Consider the following 18,996-nt stretch of genomic DNA (forward strand, 5'->3'; position numbering starts at 1 on the left):
TCAGTTTAATTACCAACTGCGTAGTGATAGTTTCCTGGCAACCTGCGTGGCGACAGCGCCACGCTACTGTGCCATTGTTGTTTCCCTTCTTGTTATTCCTGAAACCCTGAAAATACCTAACTGTCCACACCAGCATCTGTCTGTACTGTCTTCTACTCATAGTAGCAGATTAGCAAGTTGTCCCACACTGGCTCCAACGTTCACACCTTCTTAACGAGTTGTCCTTTAGTGGCCCCTGAATTTGGTTGTTTACCATTAGAGAGACTGGCCACACCTCTAAATTCCAAGAAACGTTAACGGTTGCCACTAATGGAATGTATTTTCCGACTCTGCAGTTCAAAACTGTGCACTGAACTAGTTAGTACACGAGTGTTCTTTTACATGTTTTGAATTGAAAGTATCTCAGTTTATTAACGTTGATCGGTGACAACATAGAATGTGTTTAAGTTAAAGATTCATTGAAAGCTCGATTTCCGCATTAACTATGAAGTAAAGCACTACATGTACAATTATTTCGGATTATCCACATGGTGACGTATCTCCTAACTTAATACAGCTATGTTCATTGGTCATTTGGAACTGCCAAAATACAAAGAGATTAATGGCATAAAGTTCATCTTGAATAATACAAGTGTATATTCTGGGGAGACTTTTCACCTTAGGGACAATATCAGCCAGATTAGAAGCATGGAGGCGATTGGACCTGAAGCCAAAAAACTCTTAAATACTAGTAATTATAAAGCAAGTTACCTTATTTCCCGTAAAAAAGCTCAATAACAATGATAGTAATTACACACAGTAAAGGTCTAATAAGCGCCGGGTCTAGAAGTCACTTGAAACAATAGTGTCCAGGTGCGTATTAAGGGAAGTACGTACGCTTTATAAAATAGATCCGTGTAAAAGTGTATTGTTTATCTTCAGCTATGTTTTTAAAGAAAACAAATGACTGGGAAGTATAATAGTTTCTTTTGCCCCTCAGTTTGTATTATATATTAGTTGAAGCCTCGAGATCTTTAAACAGAGTACAACAATTTCAGCATGTATTTCAGACATCCAGTTCATACAGAAGACATTCCATCAAGTCATCACAGCGCCACGGGGCCCAGGTCTGATATACGCCACAGAAAGGAAACCACAGAACATACAGTCAAACATGTTCACGTCAAACATAAAACACATGATGTCATCACCCAGCCGAGTCCGAAAGTCAAATCCCGTTCTCTGTGGATTGTCATAATCAAAACGTTTTGGAAAGAGTTCTTCAAAGCGATGGGCCTTAGATTCCTGCAGTATATAATCATTTGGACAACAAACCCTTTCTTCATGAGGTAGGTAATATATTCACTAATCTCATGTCAAACTTTATGCTCATATCTATTAATAATATTGACATTTATTCCTGAATATACATTTTTTTCTTGCTATTTTATTTTCATAAATCGAAACACAATTGCTTTGGTTTTGGACTATGAACATTAACGCCCAGTCTTCAATAAAGGCACACGACTGTCCAACATAGATTTTCTCAAACGTTTCAAGTCCAAATTTATTTTACAAGCGTGTGAGGCTTGAGCTCGGAGTATTAGTATTGTTTTTAGTATTAGTATGAATTTCAAAAATGTTGAACTTCGAGCATTTTTCCCAAATCAATCTTGCTCGCGAAATAACCTAACTACTTAACCAAGCAGCTTCATGTACAGTCTGCTCACAGATATAACAAACTCAAGCAGATACTCAACCACTGTGTCACGTCATTATGAATGCATAACAACTACTTCCATGTTAGCTACCTCATCGACACAACCGATGACCCCGACTCCAGTCCATGGATGGGGATGCTGCTGTCCATGGTTCTCCTGCTGTTACTGATGACGGCGGGACTATTGTTTGAACACTCCTTCTTCAACAACCATAGCCTCGAGATCCATATACGCTCATCCCTTATGTCTTCTGTTTATAAGAAGGTACGTCAAACAATTGCAAGAAAAACGCGCTCAAGTATATTGTGATAGCTTAGACAAACCTATCTACTGTCTACTAATAAAGCATTTAATACCCATGTATGTAGACTCAAAACACACATAACGTAAATGCTTTGATATACGAAGATACATACTGATATATTTCGTTTTCAACGTGAGTAACCAGTTTCACAACGTCATGGTAGCATGTTTTAATTGCCGTAGGACGCATTTGTAAACATAGTATTGTACTGGCGGATCCAAGAACGAGAGTAGTGGGAATGGAAGGGGCGTGATGAAATTAAAGCTGTGCCGGGTTTTTTTTTTACTTATTCTTATTCTTATTGGGGTTTTTTTACAAAAAAGAAGAAGTAAGTGAACTTCATTTCTAATTTACGACTCAAACAACTGGGACACATATCGGAGTCAGTGAATGTTGATATGGCCATCATGAATGAATGCATCACCACTGGCACTTCCTTATGACCATAGTTGTACTGAAATCGTTCTTGGTGATTGGTGTATGACATAAAATTTGTACGTGTACGGTTTCCGTTTTCAAAAACAACGGCTAGAAACGAACACCAACAAATGTGTGATGCAAAGTGATTGTCACAAGGATGGTCTACAGTGATTTTGCGACCTTGAAACCCGTCAAAACCAAGAGTGACACTCCATGCATGCGCATGGAACCATCCCATACGATGCGTTCATAAGGTGTCTTTGAAAAGTTTGTCAACACTTTTACTTCCCATTCAGACTGAAAGTTCAGGTTCCCTTAATTTTGTGTTTTAATATTATTAGATAATATATAATACTGAATTACTTTGTTTAAGGCAATGAATCTCCATTGGAGGTCACGGAAGAAGTATTCCATAGGTGAGATGACCAACTACCTCTCCAGTGACGCTGACACCATCGCCTACCATCTCACCCACCTGACAGAAGTGATGTACACTCCTCTCCACTTCCTCCTGGTCTTCTACCAACTGTTCTTTATCCTTGGTCCAGCAGCTGGGCTTGGACTGGCCACTGTCGTCCTCATCATGCCTATCAACGTGTACATCGCCGTAAGAATGCGGGCTCTATTCGACGAGAACGCCGATAACAAGGACGAGAAGATAAAGCTGTTGAATGAAGTTCTTACGGGGATGAAGGTAGGCAAGGAGCCTCGACGTCATAACACATGCTCACCCTTGGCACATATACAATATTGACACAGTCCATTTTCCGAGGTCTACATTTTATTACAACCAAATAGTTTCACGTGTACTAATAGTATTGGAAAAATAAAAAAGAACTGCTTAAAACTTCTTTAAAGCATATGCATCCCCTGAGATACTTTCAAAAATGGTTTAAAGTTCAATCACATACGAAAACATGTTTTGCATTGGAACTATGTGCCTGTTATTTAAGGTATTAAAGCTTCTTGCCTGGGAGAAGTGTTTCGGGGACAAGCTTGATACAATCAGGAACAAGGAACTGTCGGTTCTGAGACGTCTGTACATTTTCCGAGCCTTCACAGTCTTCTGCTGGAATGCATCCCCTTATGTGGTATGTTCCTGGAACTTAATAAAGCCCAGGTGGCCCTAGTTTTGCAACCAACTGAAATGTGCCACACAACAATGACATCACCATCATCATCATCATCATCGACAGTTACATCTCCCAATCACATGAAGAAGGGGCAAAAACTAGTCCAGAAACGTCGGAATAAACACATTAAGAAGTTGTTATCCTTTACATTTGTTTTATATTAGGTGTATCTGAAATGTGTTCAGTAGGGGTGCTTTGGTTCCATGTACATAGTGCATACTAGTGTTGCTATCGATAGTCGCTTTAGTAAACGTTTGGTGCCTCTCACTGCGTGTGCCAATCTTATGGGAAATCGCTTTTTAAGTATGATAAAGATTAAAACCAAAGTTGAAGGAATGTCATATATTTTTTCGTTGGTCTGTTCGCCGCCCCTCGAAACCATGCTCCTGTATTGTGTGATGTACGTGTTGTTACGTAGAAAGCCGGGTTACATGTATATTCTCATTGTTCAGTGTCCTTCAATACCCGTGAGGATCCGGTTTAGAACTGACCTTCAGTAACCCATGCGTCATGTAAGAGACGACTCACGGGATCGGTTGATCAGGCTCGCTGAATTGACTGACACATGTCATCGTATCCTAATTGATGCTCATGCAGTTGATCCTTGGCTTGTCTGATCCAGACTCGATTATGTAGAGACCGCCGCCATATAGCTGAAATAATGCTGATTTAGGTGTAAAACTCACTCACTTTCCTTCAATAATCATGACGCAAAGTCCCTCGGCCGGTGATGATCTATCTTCAGTTATTGGCGATCTATGGCCTTGTGTTGTCCCTTATAGACAAAGACAATCATAAAGAAAAGCATTTTCTTCACAGATATTACCCTAGTATGGTGATCTGCCTCCTCTAGCCAACATATATATTTTTATATTGTGTTGTCCCCTATAGCTAAAATGTTTAATTTTAAATTTAATTACTAGTTTTACAAAAAGTCATGTATATCTGTGATATTCTAGTTATCTTATTTTTCCTTCGTTAACAGGATTGTATGATCTACCTTTCATTATCGTTAATCTATTTATTGTTTTAGTCACGGTATGGCTGAAATACTGACAGGGTGACTTTAAGTTTTAACTCACTAACTCACTCATTCAGTAATTATTGTATTCAACCTGTGCTAACATTGACTTTGTCGCCAGATCTCGGTGGTGATGTTCTGCGGGTTCTACTACATGAACGGAGACAGTATTTTGTCTCCGAAATCTGCCTTCGCCGTTGTGTCACTTCTAAATCTTCTCCGATTCGCAATTAGCCAGACGCCCGAAGTTGCGTATGATATCACAAAGGTAAACTACAAGTTTACCACAGTTACACCGCATCGCATCATGGCCCACGTGATAATGCATGTCGTATCCTGGTGTGTTTTGTTTGTAAGGATAAAGGTCGTCATCAACCGTTGCTTGTTTTACAAGGCGACATTGTGGATTGGGTGGTCGGTTCGGTGACTGGGTGTCATCGTACCCTCACGGCGTGACACCGATGTCACACCATCAATCACTGGATGTTCTGGCCGATAGTTTTAAGGTGGCTTTAGTGAAGTCAAATATTGCTGACTCAGCATCACAGAATAAGCCCCACCCCCCAACCCCATTTCTGGTTTAACTCACCTGGATACACGTATTGCTAAAACATTGCTAGAAGCGAACTAGAACACTCATGCTTGTGGTAAGAGGCGACTAACGGGATTGGGTGGTCACGCAAGCTGAATGGTTGATACGTCATCGGTTCGCAGATGTGTTGACACTGGATTGTCTGGTCCAGACCTGATTATTTACATACCGCCGTGTATCTAGAATATTGCTGAGTGCGGCCTTAAGCTAAACTCACTTACTCACTCACTTATTTTGGTTTTGTCGCTTACAGTATGAGTATCGGATGCTCAGCACCACGCAGATCATCCATGTTGATCCATCATATGATGTTCACGACAGGCTACTGATCCCTGATTCCTCATTTTTCAGGCCAGTATTTCAGTCAGCAGATTGCAGACATTTCTACAGGAGGACGAGTTTGATGCGAGTTCGGAACGAACTTCTCACTCCAATGGTAGGCCAAATACAAATAGCATCTCCAACTAGACTGCATATATTAACTATCAACATACATACCTAAAGGCATCTAATATATATTAACCGCTACTTCATATGTCCGTAGGTATTGCTATTAAAATGGAGAATGCCAGCTTTTCTTGGGATGACGACAGTTCCAAACCAACATTAAAAGCGTAAGTAAACTGCAGCTGCTGATTATTTCTGTCGACTCATTCAGCAATACATACATGTCGAGTCATGACTATCATCAGATACAGATTCCATGTGGGGGAAAGGGCAAAACAATTGTGAAAAGTATATGAATGGGCCATTCATATGAATCGACCTTCCTTGAGAGAGTGAGTGAGTTTAGTTTTACGCCGCACTCAGCAATATGCCAGCTATATGGCGGCGGTCTGTAAATAATCGAGTATGGACCAGACAATCCAGTGATCAAGAACATGAGCATCGATCTGTGCAATTGGGAACCGATGACCTGTGTCAACCAAGTCAGCGAACCTGACCACTCGATCCCGTTAGTCGCCTCTTACGACAAGCATAGTCGCCTTTTGTGGCAAGCATGGGTTGCTGAAGGCCTATTCTACCCCGGGACCTTCACGGATCCCTTCCTTGAGAGAAGCTTAAGCTTAAGTTTAGTTTTACGCCGCACTGAGCAATATTCCAGCTATATGGCGGCGGTCTGTAAATAATCGAGTCTGGACCAGACAATCCAGTGATCAAGAACATGAGCATCGATCTGTGCAATTGGGAACCGATGACCTGTGTCAACCAAGTCAGCGAACCTGACCACTCGATCCCGTTTGTCGCCTCTTACGACAAGCATAGTCGCCTTTTGTGGCAAGCATGGGTTGCTGAAGGCCTATTCTACCCCGGGACCTTCACGTGTCCCTTCCTTGAGAGAAGCTTAAGCTTGTGCTGCTCTCCGGCTATTACCCGCCCTTTACACAATGTGCCTGAAATACGTGGTTGGCTGGTTGTTTAAAATAAGAAGTATTCCACCTATATGGCGTCTATATATAATCGAGTCTGGACCAGACAATCCAGTGATCAACAGCATAAGCATCTATCTACAAAATTGGGTTAGCGAAGCATATGTGATCCACCTGGTCTCACATTGGCCAAGGAAGTTTTCAAAATTGCCTCTCTTCACCCATCGGAAAATGGGTACCCGCTGGGATAAGTCATATGACTATTAACGGTCTAGTGACTCACTGGCAGCTTGGGTTATGCGGGGTAATAATCATCAAATTCTGATAACAGCGTCCAGTGAGCAACTGGTCAGGTGGATAGTAAGCGCTATTATTTTTAATTATTACCGTTATATAGAGTGACATGCCAACCAAGTCAGCGAGCCTAATAACCCGATCCCGCCAGTCGTCTCTTACGACAAGCATGGACTGACTGCCTGATAAAGTAAGCAAACTGGTCAAAACTAGTTAGGGACATATGTAAATTTCCAAATTATGAATGATGATGTATTTTTCATTGACACACTGATAAAACATCAGTCATAATAATCCAATATTCCTAACTTATTTTGTCCAGTGTATTTGTAGCTCGAGGGAGCACAACACTACGCATGCCTTCCGAAAGAGACCTGTTAAGACCAGTTAAAACCTTGGAGCGAACATTACTTGCACGCTCTTTAAGTGATATCACTAACCCTCGTGTGCTGTACACACGAACACATGCAGACACTTAGACACGTGCAGTATCATTGAACCAAATGTTGTGACAATGTGTCCCAGTTTACCTAGCTGTACATGGGTATCTTGTGAGGAAGAGACTGTATGATAACTCACATCGCCTAACGGGAACTTGTTGAATACTCCCCAATGAGTCGACTTGGTCAAAAGAATGCCAGAAAAAAAGACGTTGATCAAGGAAATACACAAGCGCCTTGTTGCCTTGATATGTGTGCTAATAATAAATATCTTATTTTATCGTATCCTACAAAAATAAGTTTGAAATTGTTAATTTGCAAGCGTTTAGGATGTCAGAGATTTACAAGGAAAGAAAAGGGTTTTGACATGTGGGTTAAGGTCATGGTGGGTGTCATTGGATTCTTCAAGAAGCAATTTTCTCTTTTTGACTATGGTGGAAAATATGAGAAGTTTAGCATGTTTACGTAAACCACTTTCAGTTGAACTTGATGGATTATTGTAATGAAAACATGACATGAGGACCAAAATTATTCATTTACTAAAAGTATTATTCGTGCCCAAATTCCCAGGAACCTTTTCAGCGCCACCTCTTCCACCCGTATACAATAAACATGTATCCCTCAATATTTGTCGTGATGATTACTGATGTCTTTCGCAGTGTGAATCTGAGCATCCCAGAGAGAAGCCTGGTGGCTGTGGTTGGACATGTAGGGGCTGGAAAATCTTCACTGATAGCAGCTGCCCTAGGCGAGATCCAGAAGGTTGAAGGCCAGGTCAATGTCCAGGTAAGCGTCACAGTTCTGGCCTTTGGTTTTGCCAATGCATGTCATGGATTACATCAACATCAATCACAAATCTTATAACCTTCTACATTCATTTGAGAGCCGTTTCATTCAGGAAACCATCGATAAACACTACCTCACGTTTCACCTTATATATACATGCTTTCTACTTAACATGTACGTATTCAGAGAGGTGTAATTATTACACCCAAGACATGAAGTAATGAGAAAGGTATTTCTCTTTCTTGTGTTGGAACTCAAAGGAAAAAAACATACATTTTACAGGAAATATTTTACGAAAGTAAATGAATCATACATTGTTAGGTCGGTCTGAATCATCTGCTTTGCAAGATATGCATTCTCACATAGGCAGAAAATTAATGGGTCTGCGTTCTGCTTCACTAGCCTGATTTCTGGAATTTGCAGTCTGTTTGTAGTCATAGGTTGTACGTTGTCAACGCTATTCAAAGCACTGTACACTTACAGGGTCGTGTTGCCTATGTGTCCCAACAAGCCTGGATCCAGAACGACACCCTGCAGAACAACATCTTGTTCGGGAAGCCGATGGACAAGCAGCTGTATGATAAGGTGGTGGAGTGCTGTGCCCTGACACCTGACCTGGATATGCTTCCAGCAGGGGACCTGACGGAAATAGGGGAGAGGGTGAGTGACTTACAACGCAGTTTTCGAAACATCCGGTGAATTCAAAACCTGTGATTAATTGTTGGTATTCCAAGAATCTAAAAACATCTCCAGCCAAGTAACTATCACAATGGGTATTACATTTGTTTCCGATCTTGTCATCGGTGTATCAGCTTGACTGGAGGACAGAAGCAGAGAGTGTCTCTAGCCAGAGGCGTCTGCTCTGATTTGTGTCCACCAGGTCTTGTTTGTTATCTTTCTTGTCATCAGGATATCAACACGAATGGAGGACAGAAGCAGAGAACGTCTCTAGCCTATGTTGTTAAATGTGTTGCGGGTTTTGTATTTGTTTCCTATCTTGTCCCAAGGGCATTACCCTGAGTGGAGGACAGAAGCAGAGAGTGTCTGCGACCAGAACTGTCTACTGTGTAGTGGGTTTTGTACTTGTTTCTTGTCTTGTCAACATCAACCTGAGTGGGATGACAGAAGAAGAGAATGTCTCCAGCTAAAGCTTTGCATTGTCTACTGTGTAGTGGGGTTTACTTTGTTTCTTGTCTTGTCACCAGGGTATCAACTTGAGTGGAGGACAGAAGCAGAGAGTCTCACTAGCCAGAGCTGTCTACAACGATGCTGATGTCTATCTGCTGGATGATCCACTCAGTGCTGTCGACAGTCATGTGGGGAAACATATATTTGACTGTGTCATAGGTGCAAAGGGAATGTTAAAAGACAAGGTAATAAGATAGTAATATGATGAAGTGATGAGTAAGTCACCCGTAAATCTAAAAACCAGCGGATTCATGCTTTAATACAGCTCAAACATCAGTGAAGAAATTCAAACATATTGATTCTGCAGACAAGAGTCCTGGTAACACACAACGTCCGTTACCTGCCTGGCGTTGACAGCATCGTCGTTCTTGGAGACGGCACAGTGGCAGAGACGGGATCATTCAGCGACCTCCTCAACGGTGACGGTGTGTTTACGCGTGTGCTGCGATCTTACCTTGCAGACTATGAAGACAACAGGGCGTGTGTCGAAGGTGAAGTAAATAGTGGTCACAGCCGTAGTCGTAGATGCACCTGTAAAATCATCTGAAGACTACCTTGTGCAGCACTTATTGTAATAATTGTAGTAGTAATGGTTCTAAACTTCTCAGCATTTATATAAATGTAGTTTAGTATTACCCCTCACTCAGCAATGTTTCAGCTATATGAGTCTGTACATAATCGAATCTGGGTCAGACAATCCAGTGATGAAAAGCATGAGCATTCATCTGCGCAATTGGGCACCGATGCCATGTGTCAACGAAGTCAGCGAGTCTGACCATCCCATCCCGTTACTCGCCTCTTACGACAAGCATAGTCGCCTTTTATGGCAAGCATGGGTTGCTGAAGGCCTATTCTATAATGTGATTCTATACTTCGTTTTAGATCTGGAGAAAAGCGAAGACGACGACATAGACAGTGATCTGAAAACAAAGCTGATTCGTCTGAATAGGTAAGCTAGATCTGGAGGGGTGTTTTAGTTACCCTCCACAGTGGGTAACACTAGTCCGTCCTTGTCTTCCCTGAGGCGAATGACACAAATTTAAGTTCCTGTGAACGTTTATATCTTGTATCCGTTCGAAATTTTAACGCCAATACCGTTTTGTCGACACCGTGGTAACAGATGTACCTGACCATGATGTTTTAGCGAGGATGTACCAGTAACAACTGACGCCAGTCCAAAAATATCTCAAGAGGTCAACATGAAGACATCAAGACAGAGCTCCAGACATCTGTCTACCTCTGACGATAACCTGCAATCTGGTGGGGAAATAATTGTAGAAGAGGAGTCGGTGGAAGTTAGCGGAAAGGTATTAGTACGAATCACAGAGTCTCACACAGGCAGTCTTGGGTAGGGCAGCATATTGATTGAAGATTTAAACACGATTTTGAGTGTAACACAAAGACGTGTCAAGCCTATTTCTTATATTAGTTATCCTATTGTTATTCATCACAACAGAGAAAAAAATCCTTTAAGATATATACTTATCAAATGGTATGTATTTTTTTCCTTTTTTTCTGTTTGTTTTGTTTTTGGTTTGTTTTTTATTTGTTTGTTTTGTTTTGTGGGTTTGTTTGTTTGTTTGTTTGTTTTGCAAAAAGAAACTCTCACCTTCAAGTCCATCGCCCTGTCTATATACGAGTATCCCTTTACACTACAGCGGACATGGAGTCTGTTTCTGGATTATGCAAGGGCTTACGGCCACTGGCAGATGTTGTTGACAGTGACGTCCTACGGTCTGTACTACATCCTCTGGTTGGAGGGCAACATCTGGCTGACTCAGTGGACGGACGACCCTCTGCTGAAGAGTGTCAGAGACGGTATCCTCACCAATGGGACAACAAAGGAGGACGTTCGGAGGACCAACATGCAATATCTGAGTGTCTACAGCGGACTTGGACTAGCCATGTGTAAGTTTGCTGTTTTGCAATGCGAAAATGAGGTGGAGAGAATGTTTTGACATGAGAATTTCCGGTTTCACGTGTTCCTGGTTTGGGGAGCTGAGCGTATGGTCACGCGTGTCCCTGTGCTTGATTCACAGCTGACGAGTAGCGGTAGCGGCACAGGGTTGTTTCGAATGTATTGTCAAAGGAAGCTTGATTGTGGAGTGTTGCGTCTGTAATCCTCGGAATCACATGTCATGAAACTATGCCTGGAGTAACTCCTTAGAAAGTTGAATGTAATGGAGAGAATGGGGAAAGCCTCTGTTAACTGAATAGCCGCTGAGTCAATGATAAAATGGTGACTAACAAATGTTAACATACAGGGGGTTGTTTAAACCCTGCCATGCTTACTAGTACGCTGTGTTTGTTAATGGCTTGGTTAATGATTGTCTGTGTTGTAGTTTGTTACCCCTGAACCAGTAGATCCGGGGTAGACATGTCTTCAGCAAACCATGCTTTCTGCGACTGTCGGGATCGGGTAGACAGGCTTTCTGATTTGGTTGTTTGGTTGACACATGTCATCGTATCCCACTTGCGTAAACCGATGTTCATGATTCTGATCACTGGATTGAGTGATCCAGACCGCCGCGATATATAGCTGGAATATTGCTGAGTGTAGCGTTTACAAGCAAACAAAACGAACCATAGTAAATTACAGACGTTGTTTTTCATAAGAGTATCATGTTAATAGTCGTCAACTTCTAGAATGCCAATGACACGTCTAAAATTACGTCTCAACATGATCTTACAGCGTTCTGCATCCTCATATACACTTCTGTCACAACCATTGGTGTGGTAAAGGCCTCGAGAGACCTCCATCACAAATTGCTGACAAGCATCCTGAGAGCTCCAATGGCATTCTTCGACACAACACCAATCGGCAGAATAACCAATCGCTTCTCACGTGACATGGACAAGATCGACGGGGACCTGCCATTTGGCCTTGAGTTCTGGTTTGACTCAGTGGCTATCGTAGCAGTGTCTCTGGTTGCTGTTGTGTACAGCTCTCCTCATGTTATAGTGCTCATCATACCACTGACATACTACTACTGCTATATACAGGTAAGTGATCGAGTTTTGTTTTACGCTGCTTTTAGCAATATTACAGCAACAAAACTGCAGGGGACACCAGAAACACTCCAACCACGAAGCTATCTCACATTGATATATACAAATGTGAAGTGGCAATGTGGACTAACAGTGAAATGTAGCTACATATTAATGAATAAATAATAGGGTGACGACCATTTAAGATGGCTAATATGCTCCACAATTTCAGGGCATCGAAAGTATTCAGCATACAATTAGATAAATGCATATGTCTGTAAACACAGAAATTAATGATTTAAATCATATGTTTTTATCCCACCTACACCCGGACCTTCACTGCAACTTGTCCTTCTTTCTCTACTACGTGTTCCGCTACCAGTTATTTTCTATATCATAGTGGGTATGTGGATTATTTTGTTCTATAGAAGTACCATTCCAAGTCCACGTCTCAGCTGACGAATCTGGAATCCAAAACACGGTCACCCATTGAAAGCCACTTCACAGAATCGGTAATGGGAGCGGAGGTGGTGAGGGCATACGGGGTTCAAGATAGATTTATCCGTAAGCTTGAAAACCGTATAGACAACTTCAACAGGGTGGCCTTCTACCAGCTGTTGTCCCACAGGTGAGAATTGTTTTTGTAAGGTGAGTGAGTGAGTTTAGTTTACGCCGCGCTCAGCAATATTCCAACTATATGGCGGTGGTATATAAACAATCTAGTCTGGAACAGACAAGGCAGTGATCAACAGCATGAGCGTCGATCTGCACAAATGGGAACTGATGTGACCTGTCAACCAAGTCAGCGAGCCTGACCACCCAATCCCGTTTGTCACCTCTTACGATAAGCATAGGTTACTAAAGGCCAGTATTCTAACCCGGACCTTCGCGGGTTTTTTCAGTGCAAAACAATTGGTTTGATAGGAGTTTCCAGCAGCTACACCATGTCAAACTAAAACGTACTGATCTCCTTAAGCTTTATTTGCCGTTTGGGCAGCTGAAGCAGACTAGAACCTGAATTATATGCTTCATTCGAAGGTTTGCGTTGATACGGATCTTGATTTCAGAAACCAAGTTTCATATATTAAAGCGGTTTTACAATGAGGGAATAGACAAGACATGCACACCATAAGACATAACACAAGCAGTGAACAAAAACCCTGGACACAAACAGTGAACACAATCCCTGGACAGAAGCAGTGCACACAACCAGTAGCAGTGAACGTAGTCACTGGACATAATCTGTAAATACGAACAAAGATCTAGGAACATCTGCATTAACGCTCTGTATAAACATTGCCTGAAACACTCCTCGACTAATTTTTTGACAATCACAGCTACTGTTTCACACTTTTTTTCGTGTTTCTATTGTTTTAATCAATTGTACTCAGGTGGATGGGTATACACCTCTTGGTTGTTGGCAACGTCATCTGTAGTGCGACATCCTTCCTACGGAATCTGACCAAGGGTATCAAATCCGGTGCTCTGGTTGGACTGGGGACGGCTTTTTCACTCGATGTAATTTCTTTGATTTTCATTTTGTATTTCGAAAACGTTTGTATATTTGTAGTAACTTGGTAACTTGGTATTGCAGCAAATATCTGCTATGTGTTGACTTTGAGAATGCATTTCACATTTGTTCGTGCGTTCATGATATGTAATATTAGTATCAAAACGCAGGCCAAGTGCAAATTCGAAATGGTCGCTAATTCCAGAATTAATACACACAGACTGGTCTGCTAATTTAGTATTGCCAGTAACGTTTCCTGAGGATAAACAGCTCCTAACAGATTTCTAGCTATTTCGTTTTGTTCTTTTCATCATTCCGAACCTTTTATGAGACCGAAGACCACCTTTGCCTTAGTACTCATTTACAAATTATGAACCTTTTCTAGATAAACTCCTCCTTGGGGTTCATGGTCATTACCCAGAGTGAGGTGGAGGTCAATCTGATGTCCATGGACAGAGTCCAGCAGTATATCAGCAAGCCAAATGAAGTGAGTTCTTGTCCATTTTGTCGTCACTCCCAGCACACATCACAATACAAAATAAATGGCATAAATGATACACCTGACATTGACAACCAATCAACAATGATTTATGTTGCCCTTAAGACTAAACGATGTTAGCTCTGTCATCTTTCAAAAACACGACTTGCCAAAAACGCGACATGTGTCGCAATGGAGATAACTCAGGCAGTTCTATGTGCTGGGTGACTCCAGTTTGCTTCAACATTAAACGATCGGGGATGAGTTAATCTGGATGGCTCATCCTTGAAGCCATCTGTGGACGTGTGTGTGTGTGTGAGTATAATTACATGAAGCTCAAATATGGTTGCGCAACAGGGAGAAAATTACCAATCTTCATACATGCGAGCGAAACGAGCAAAGGATGGCAACGTACTTCCCTTTCCAAGGGAGGAAATGGGTGTGTACTATTGATGGTGGCGATATTTTATTTTGACATGTAAAGTACGCTGCCAACCTTTGCTCGCTTCGCTCATAAGAAGACTGGTTATTTTCTTCTTGTTGCGCAACCCTGTTTGAGCTACAGTGCGCCTGTGGATGAAGTCACGATCTAACCTGACATTAGGGGTCTTTCACATCGTTCATATGAACCATCAAGTGCCTATGATAGCTTTTCCTCAATGTTTTGAAATCAGTGTGTTACTTGCGTCGTGTGTGTGATTCCGATAATTTTACAGCGTTTTTAAACGTTTTGGGCGGAGCACGTGCAAGACGCGTGCAAGGCAAGGTGTCGGCTGCCAGTCGCATCGCAGCTGATTTCAAGAGTAAGCAACAAATATTTTAAATTACACCTCAAGTATATCTTTGGTCGGTTCACGGGTTGGATCAAACCCACCCCCACCCCCCCTTCCCCCCACCCCCCTCGTTTTTTTTTTAAATTATGCCATTGGCCTCTGGAAATCGGGTCGGGTCTCTCGGCCTCCCCAACTTCCATCTGCCGCGGGCCTACTTTTCCAAAACCTCGGAGTCGGTTTTGATCCTTTACTCATAGACCCCTTTTCTGTGGGTATGGAATCATCGTTGAGACTAATAACGCTCCCTTGTATTTTAGGCAGCCTTGAGAAAGGGGCAAGTCCCCATGAACTGGCCTAACAAAGGCAGGCTTGAATTTCTGAACTACAGCCTCCGTTATCGGCCTGACAGGGACCTGGTGCTGAGAAACATTTCATTTTCTGTACGAGGAGGAGAGAAGGTTGGTGGAATGTTGAATCTAAACATGTTCACGTCATAGTAAATGTAATCTTTGAGGAGAGTTCATAATTTTGTAAATTGCTTTTTCGAGAATTTTATATTGAATCACGTATGTGCTCTAAAACAACAGTGATATAATTACAGATAGGTGTGGTAGGCAGAACAGGAGCGGGTAAATCCTCCCTGACGCTCTCCCTTTTCCGTCTGGTGGAGCCAGCAGAGGGCGCTATTTTGTTAGACGGTGTAGACATTGCTGACATCGGACTTCATGATCTCAGGGAAAAGCTTGCTATCATACCACAGGTATGCTACCTGGACTGAGTGAGTATAACTTTGAGTGACTGAGTAGAACTTTGCCCTGAACAATAGCGTTTTGCGCACATCACAACGCATCAGCAATCGAATACGTGGAATATCAAAATGAGTGAGTGAATTAATATTTACCGTCACATCTTCAGTATTGTAGCCATATCGTGATGAGAACAATTCATTTGATAAAATGGAAACACCTGTCGACAATGGACAGTAAAAATACTAGACTATCACAAATATGAACATAAAACTAGCATGTAAAACTAAAACACTGTAATCAGAGAAGACAACACAATATTAAACACGGGCTATTGATCACCAAGAACTGTAATTAATAAGTAAAACTAGCGTCTATCTCTAGACCTTGAGTTCAAAATGATGTGTCACAATCAGAGAAAAGGCCACTCCTACGAGCCTTTAAAATTCCCACCAGCCCGATAGGTCCAATTTCAAAAGTGGTCTGGTAGAGAGATATTTTTATCCCTAATAAAAAATATTTCATAAAATCAGACAGGTTGTTTGGTCGCCAGTTTGGGTATTTAAGGCACCATAACCAAACACAACACGTGTACCTTCAGTTTACCTGTACTCGGTGTATTGCATGTTTGTGCCATGTATTTCACTAAGATGCCTACAAACAGTAAAGTGTTCAAAAACCTAGTTTGTTTTAGGGTTTTTTCTTGTTGAAAAATAGACCGACAGGTTTGCATCTGTGTCAATTTAAACACTGCTCTAATAATTGAATTAATAACAAGGAGATCCTTGCCTGTAAAAGAGAGAATACTCCACCGATAAAAACTAATTTTACTTCTTCACAAACACGAAACTACAATGAACCCAGAGTAAGCGAAAAGCTTCCTCAATATAGTTCAATAGAAGAAAGCGTTTAGACAACAGATAACATACTCCTTTTCAGGACCCTTTCCTCTTCACTGGTCCGTTGAGAATGAACCTTGACCCGGAGGACCTGTATACAGATGAGGATATCTTGGCCGCTTTGGACCACACCCATCTTCGCGGTTTTGTGGAATCTCTGTCCGATGGACTGGCCACAGACTGTGGGGAAGGAGGGAGCAACTTCAGGTTAGGTTTTGGTGGGGTTTGTTGCATCCCAGGACCATTGTATATGGTACTAGAAAACCTAAAACATTTTAAGGAGAGCCGGGATTGGAACCCACGAGAATTATTTCCGTCACGTCTTTGAGATGGGAGTTTGCGCAGTAGTTTTGTAGAGCTTCAGTTGAATTTGCGAATAAGGAATTATTTTTAATGTGTGGAGTGTAAACATTCATGGGTTTATTTTTGACGCATTGGCAGTGTTGGGCAGCGACAGTTATTCTGTATGACCAGAACACTGCTCCGAAAAGCCAAGGTTCTTGTTCTGGACGAGGCCACAGCTTCGGTTGACATGGAAACTGATGACCTGATTCAGCAGACCATCAGGTCAGAGTTCAAGGACTGCACTGTGCTGACCATCGCCCATAGACTCAACACGGTCATGGATTACGACCGGTAAATTCATTAAATATATTTGTTGTCTCAATGCTTCCTTGTTGATACACGATATGACGTCACACATATTCACGACGCTAGAATTATATTTTATATGTATACCTTATGTTGTCGAATAACGGACTAGCAGTTAAGTGAACGGGATTTGAACCCGCGGTAATATCACTGTGCTGGTGCCGGGCGCAACTCTGCTCTCTGCCTACACATTTGTGACTTAACCAGGCCACAGTTAATACCTGCAGAATCATTTGTAATCGCAGCTAGAAATGTCCGATAAGTGTGTTCATTTGATAAAACAACATTTGGTATGGGCATGCCTAAACCCCTTTGAGTATCTTTCGTGAGCAATTTAGTAAAAGGAAAGGGGATCTCTAAATCTGTCTGTTCTCTGAACGCAGACGCACGAAACGAAATTTAACGTCCGATTTGGCCATAATATACCCATTAGAACATCTGTATTTTTCTTGTGCTCAACATGTCTGGATTAAAAAGAACATAAATGGTCGCGAATATTGCTGTAATCCGCTTTCCATCTTCAGGATTCTGGTTCTTGATCTGGGTGAGGTGAAAGAGTTTGATTCTCCCGAGAAACTCATCCAGAAGCAAGGTGTGTTCTATCAGATGGCCCGTGATGCAGGAATCAACCCTAGGAGAACGCCCGATTCAAGTTAACACTCAAATGGAACACAAACACCATTAAAGCCTCCTTGCACACCGTCCAATGCTGCATCTTTAATGGTGTATTTATGTTCTTGAAGATATCGCTGCTTAAGCTTGTCTTTGAACGAAGCCAGTAACAGTGAAAATCCCCATATAATGGGTTTGAAATGTGTTTGTATTTTTGGTGTAATATTGAGAAATAAATTTACAAACTAATATATTCATGTGTCTTCGTTTTTCCCTAAACGGCTTTAAGTCGGTCCGTGGGTTGTCAGAGAACAGGATGTGACGTCTCCTTTCCTTGTCCTTAGCCCCACTCCCATTCGTGACCAACTCGTAGTATTACGGGACTGGCCGAACATCAACTCGTGCCCCTCTCGAAGGATTTCATATTGGCGTAGGAACATCAGAACTACTTCAAACAGGAACGATAACCTATTCTTTTTTTTTTTTTATTTGCTTATTTATTTCTAAGATATAAACCTCCTTAACTTGATACACCTGAAAGAACGAACAAAATATAGCTATAATATAAGATATAATCTGACGTTATCATTACCACATCCCTACATCTAAATTCCTGAAAAGGGTTTGATAATTACAACCGAAATTTGTTTCATCGAAAACGTGAATAAAACTTATTTTAAGAAACAAAGTACAGTAAATCCCAGAGTAGACACTCAAGAATAACTTTAAAATATTGGACATTCGTACAACCCTGCTGTCACACCCAAATGGGAATTTTGACTGATTCGCTGAAAAATATACGAATGACCAATAAGGTCAGGCTAAAATATTCACGGAAATGTGAAAGATACGCCCAATGTTAAAAATTAACGTTGATTAGTTATACAGATGTAATGTTATTGTTTTAAAACTCCTAGCGATTTATGATTAGATTTCCTAAAAGTGTTTCAAGCGCACATACAATCACTACTACATGTCGGCAAGATCATCAGAACATTATGCTCAGTTGGACCATAGGTAAAATGTAGCGCAAATAGGGTTGCGCAGCATAGAGATTGTGACCTGTCTTCTTATATGCGAGCGAAACGAGC

The 18,996-nt window shown here is 41.6% G+C and overlaps 1 protein-coding gene across 1 annotated transcript; it reads left to right on the forward strand.

The window, feature by feature from the left end:
* The first annotated feature begins 1,197 nt into the window (after nucleotides 1-1,197).
* LOC137286934 (ATP-binding cassette sub-family C member 2-like) lies at nucleotides 1,198-18,156 on the forward strand. The gene is made up of 23 exons (XM_067818975.1): nucleotides 1,198-1,328; nucleotides 1,787-1,964; nucleotides 2,798-3,118; nucleotides 3,378-3,515; nucleotides 4,700-4,846; nucleotides 5,522-5,606; nucleotides 5,715-5,784; nucleotides 7,934-8,060; nucleotides 8,544-8,720; nucleotides 9,266-9,433; nucleotides 9,556-9,739; nucleotides 10,131-10,197; nucleotides 10,393-10,555; nucleotides 10,907-11,156; nucleotides 11,941-12,251; nucleotides 12,665-12,864; nucleotides 13,628-13,754; nucleotides 14,132-14,233; nucleotides 15,315-15,455; nucleotides 15,599-15,757; nucleotides 16,683-16,849; nucleotides 17,084-17,278; nucleotides 17,818-18,156. The coding sequence occupies exons 1-23, from the start codon at nucleotides 1,270-1,272 to the stop codon at nucleotides 17,948-17,950; spliced, it is 3,669 nt and encodes a 1,222-aa protein (XP_067675076.1). The 5' UTR covers nucleotides 1,198-1,269; the 3' UTR covers nucleotides 17,951-18,156.
* Nucleotides 18,157-18,996: the final 840 nt, after the last annotated feature.

The sequence above is a fragment of the Haliotis asinina genome, chromosome 6 (genome assembly GCF_037392515.1).
Source record: "Haliotis asinina isolate JCU_RB_2024 chromosome 6, JCU_Hal_asi_v2, whole genome shotgun sequence".
NCBI lineage: Eukaryota > Metazoa > Mollusca > Gastropoda > Lepetellida > Haliotidae > Haliotis > Haliotis asinina.